The following is a 4,913-nucleotide window of genomic DNA, read 5'->3' on the forward strand; positions in this document are numbered from 1 at the left end:
TGATCAGGATGCTGCAGCGAGGGTTCTGATGAGGATCATCATCAGACATCATGTTTCTCCAGTTTTATCTTCTCTTCATCGTCTCCTGTTAAATCCAGAACAGAATCTAAAGTTCTTCTCCTCACATATAAAACTCTTAGTGACCCAGATCCACTGGATCTTAAAGATCTCAGAGTTCCAGGTTTTCTCATCAGAGCTTCAGTCTCAGACTGCAGGTTTACTGGTTCCTAGAGGTTCTACAAGTAGAACAAGAGGCAGAACCTCCAGTTATCAGACCTTCTCTGTGGAACCGGATCCCAGTCTGGCTTCAGGTATCAGACCCCCTCTCTACATTCAGATCATCTTCAACTTTCCTTCTTCATAAATCTTCTAGCAGGTCTGGCTTGGTGACCCCGATCCATCCTCTAGTCCTGCTGCTAGAGGCCGAGGCTGCTCAGGAACGTCCCATGATGCACTGGGTTCCTCTCTGCTGGGAGACGTCCCATGATGCACTGGGTTCCTCTCTGCTGGGAGACGTCCCATGATGCACTGGGTTCCTCTCTGCTGGGAGACGTCCCATGATGCACTGGGTTCCTCTCTGCTGGGAGACGTCCCATGATGCACTGGGTTCCTCTCTGCTGGGAGATGTCCCATGATGCACTGGGCTCCTCTCTTTACTCTCCATGTAGAAACATCTGACATTGTTGTTCATTTATTTGTGTTTCTCTTCTTTCTAAGCAGGAATCCCTGAATCAGAGTTCTGCTGCTGGTTCACCCTCTTTCCTGTCCTCTCCAACCCCAACCGGTCCAGGAAGATGGCCGTGAATCCTGGTTCTGGTCCTGACGGAGGTTTTCCTCTCTTCATGCAGCTCAGGGTGTAAGATTGAATCAAAGAGAAGATCTGATCTAATCTGGTGGTTTCCAAGCTACAACATTACTTCATGGTTCATAGAAACTGGACTGGTGTGGATCATATGATGGATTTGATTTAACTGGACTACAATGAATTGGATTGAATTGGATTCAGTCATGATTCGGTTCTATGAGGTACATCAAAGATGCATCAGAATGTTTCTACACTTTATCATGATGGCATGATTATCTGCTGTAATCATGTCCACTTTGTCTCAGACACATTGATGTGTAAATATTAACATGTATGAGCAGTAATCATGAACCATGAACATTAATTTTAAGTGTAACCATTCACAAGAAAAAAATCTTTAAAGTATTAAAATACAGAAGATTGTGTCATGAGATCAGGACATGTTGTGGCAAGAGTCGTCACTCCGACTGTAAAAGTCTGTAAAAAAAAATGTTTTCTGAGCTCTTATTTGAATAAATACATCAAATAAAATCATTTTAAATGACAGGGATTATAAGCAAAACTTGGACACAGGTTCCACATCAGCAAATGAACTATCATGTGAATAAAATAACAAAAATATGCAAATAAATTATTAATATACAAATTAAATACAGAATGGGAAATTGAAACCAAAAATTCTAATAGAAGTGGGAACAAAATGTTGCGGTTTGGTCTGAACGCATCATTCTTCTGCCTCTGGTCACTTCTAGGCTCCAAACTGTTTTTTAATTAACTTTAACATTTTAAAGTAACTATACGCTTTCGCCTGGTCTGTGTAGGATTAAGAAGCAGAGCTGTTTTAATAACAGTCTGCATCATCCATGCAGGAGACTGAGACTGTCCTCCAAACCCGGACAGAAAAGGCTGAACTCGGCAGAAAAATGACGATTTTTCTGTAAAATGAATTATAATGTCGGTTTTACCACCACAAAACCATCACACCAACATAGAAAAAACATTTATTGAAATTTCTTACCAACATTTATGTTAGAATATGAAGACAAATAGAAATATTTCTGCAACAACAGACATTTAATCACTGATAAAAAGTCCACATTTCACACAACTTTCTTTTTTTTTCTTTTTTTTTTTTGGCGAGTAAATATTTACACAAATACAAATGAACAGACTCTATGTGTTTAGAGGCAAATCTTTTTCAGACACGCAATCATGTCCTCTGGTGTCCATCCAGTTCAGTTTCAACTCGATTAACACACGCACACGGAGACACACACGCAGATCTAGTGCGCGCACCCGCGGCAGAGCGATGAGGAAAAATCCGGAAGTTACTTTATTTTTGCTAAATATTCTTACATTGAATCATTTCACTTATTTCTGAAGCAGAACGCTGATGTTTGGTGGTCCAGCTGAAAATAAGTGGAATTATTTTATCCTCGTTGGCGGAAAATTTATTCCCCCTTAAAAAAAAGGTTTAAAAGGTGAAGGTGAGCAGCGGCTCTCCTCTGATGGTCTTCTCAGTGGAGTTAAATGGCCCCAACCAGCTGAAGTTGATTTGTGGATTTGACCCGGTGTCCCGGATCAGTCCGGGTACAGAAGGAACCCGGAAAACGTGCTGTATTTGTTGTTGTTCCCGCCGTGCGCCTTCCCGCCGTCCAATTTCACATAAATTTCGTCCCCAGAATCCAGATGCAGGACGACGCTGTTGCTGGCGTAGTCGTAGTTTTGGTCAGCGTCCTGCGCGATGGCGCTGGCTCGGACCTGGAAAGGAAAGAAGAGAGAGGGTGACACGCACGAACCAAGCGCAGTCACAGTTTGCGATCAAGAAACGGAACTCATTACGCACATCGAGAACCAACATCCACTCCACAGTCACTCGGAATTCTGGACTGGACCGTGCGTAATTCCGCTCCGCGTCTCAAACACTCAGAGCCAATTTACGCACGAGTCCTGATTATTGTTTGATGAGCGCGTGCACATCAAACGCACAAAGGAAATACTTACCTGCCCGTTTTTACATAAATCTGCCCACATGCTCGTGCCATCTCCTCCACGCATCAATACGTGATAGGTGAAGTAGTAAATCCCGGACACTTGGCACGTGAACTTGCCAGTCGTTGGGTCGTAGTGGTTTCCCAAGTTCGTGACAACGTCGTCGAACCGCAGCACTTCGTACCCCTCATGAGGGTTTTTCAGACCCACATAAAACGCGATCTTTGCCTCCTCGACAGCAGAGCTCAGCTCCTCACTTGTCTCCGTCCTTGCGGTGCCCAGCAAACCGGGATAAACCGGCTTCCCAGAATCTCCTCTGTCTCCCGGCGGCCCTCTTGGACCGGGTGGTCCTGGCTCGCCTGGAGGCCCTCTCGGTCCGGGTTTCCCCGGCCGACCCGGCTCGCCTTTAGTCCCTTGAACTAAGCTGGGAGATGGGATGGCATTCAGGTCCTGCATGACCTCCAGAGCCGTGGCGCTCGGTTTGGGGTTGTACGGGTCACAGATCATCCGGCACGTTCCCATCATCTCGTAGTGCGCATCGGTCCGGGAGGTTTGGACCAGCAGGGGAATCGCAATAATGAGAGCCAGAACCATAACGATACCAACCACGGCGGCGATGATTGTCTTCCTCTGCAGAGTCCGCGAGGCGCGCGCTAAAACATCCGTTCTGCGTTGGGACGTAATGGTGGAAGGTGGCGGAGCGGTCCGAGACGACGCGAGAGGAGCAGAGAGGATGTTCTGGGAGCTGCTGTCCGTGGAGTTAAGAGAGAGAGAGAGAGAGAGAGAGAGAGAGAGAGAGAGAGAGAGTCAGCGGTTCGGCTCAGCCCGCGGCACAGCCTGGTCCGGCCCAGCACGGCGCGGCACCACGGCGCAGCCCTGCCACTGCCACCCCACTTCACGCGGCTGACAGGGGGGATATTCGCGATGGCGTGGCTGCACAAACAAGCTTCAAGCGATTTCTGATGGTTTGCAGCAAACAGAAGACGAACGGAGCAGCTGAAGTCATAAATTCAGAAGAGCTGCACTTTGGATTAAGATTTCAACAATAATCATATCATCTTTATTTATGAATTATAAATCCCTCCGCTGGGAGTGGGATCAGGAAGGTTTCACACAGAGATTTCCTCTTTTATCTCCGTCAGAAAAACATCTCCTTGAATGTGTTTCTGAAAACAGACGCTGGTTAAACTGATAGTTCCAAGATTCAACTTATTAAAGATGAAGTTGTTCTTTGTTCCATTATGTCTGAAAGTGTGTGTGTGTGTGTGTGTGTGTGTGTGTGTGTGTGTGTGTGTGTGTGTGTGTGTGTGTGTGTGTGTGTGTGTGATCTAGTCCTTTGGGTCACTACCCACAGCTGGGGACCACAGGTGAGGGTAGGACTCCTTCTTCTGCAGTGGTGCAGAGTCCACGTCACTGCAGATCCTGCACCGATCCTCCTGTCAATCCAGAACTGATCGATCGGTCAGAGACATGCTAAACCAGCCTCACAAACCAGCCATCTGTCTGTCAGGATGTCTATGATCCACCTGCACATGGAGTCTGCCACATTCAGCAGGGAAAACTGGTGTCAGAGCAGAGCTGAATTCCACAAACAGGATCTTGATTAGATGAGTCCAGATGCTGGAGGATGAAGTGGAGGACCATGTTTACAGTGTCTTCTACAGATCTCTTAGCTCTGTAGGTGAACTGTAAGGAATCCAGGAAAAGGTCTGGATGTTTGGAGGTGGATCAGACAAAGTGTTCAAAAGACTTCATAATCACAAAAGACAGGGCGATGGGTCTGTTGTCATGAAGTTCTGTGCCCCTTGCTAGGCGTTATATCCGCTGGTATCGATGCCAGGGCTGTAGGTGGCACTGCAACGCTGCCACAGAAATACACTAAATACTAAGAAGACACAAGCTGTGTCCCAATTCTGAGTGCACAGAATACGTAGGCTACGGAGTGTCCTACTCTATGCACTATGAAGCCACTTACCATTCATGAAATTAGACAGCTTACCTAGCCAGCAAGACTTTTCCATAGCAGCAGTGTAGAACTCTGAATCACTTAAACCTCTGAAAAAGTTTTGCAAACCATAGATTCAGCGAACGTTAACACCGACAGAGTTGGTTCTAT

The 4,913-nt window shown here is 46.3% G+C and overlaps 1 protein-coding gene across 1 annotated transcript; it reads right to left on the reverse strand.

Annotated features, from left to right (window-relative positions):
• Positions 1-2,152: 2,152 nt before the first annotated feature.
• c1ql2 (complement component 1, q subcomponent-like 2) lies at positions 2,153-3,575 on the reverse strand. Its single transcript, XM_042002519.1, has 2 exons — positions 2,810-3,575; positions 2,153-2,566 (listed from the first exon to the last, which is right to left on the reverse strand). Exons 1-2 carry the CDS (start codon positions 3,389-3,391, stop codon positions 2,387-2,389), a joined length of 762 nt encoding a protein of 253 aa, XP_041858453.1. The 5' UTR covers positions 3,392-3,575; the 3' UTR covers positions 2,153-2,386.
• Between the last annotated feature and the right edge of the window lie 1,338 nt (positions 3,576-4,913).

Source organism: Melanotaenia boesemani, chromosome 12 (assembly GCF_017639745.1).
Source record: "Melanotaenia boesemani isolate fMelBoe1 chromosome 12, fMelBoe1.pri, whole genome shotgun sequence".
Lineage (NCBI taxonomy): Eukaryota > Metazoa > Chordata > Actinopteri > Atheriniformes > Melanotaeniidae > Melanotaenia > Melanotaenia boesemani.

Excerpts from the sequence above, each read along its gene's own strand:
- c1ql2 (XM_042002519.1), bottom strand. The coding sequence starts at position 3,391 with ATGGTTCTGGCTCTCATTATTGCGATTCCCCTGCTGGTCCAAACCTCC. Across the intron at positions 2,567-2,809 it reads ATTTATGTAAAAACGGGCAG|GTCCGAGCCAGCGCCATCGC; the intron begins GTAAGTATTTCC and ends TTTCCTTTCCAG.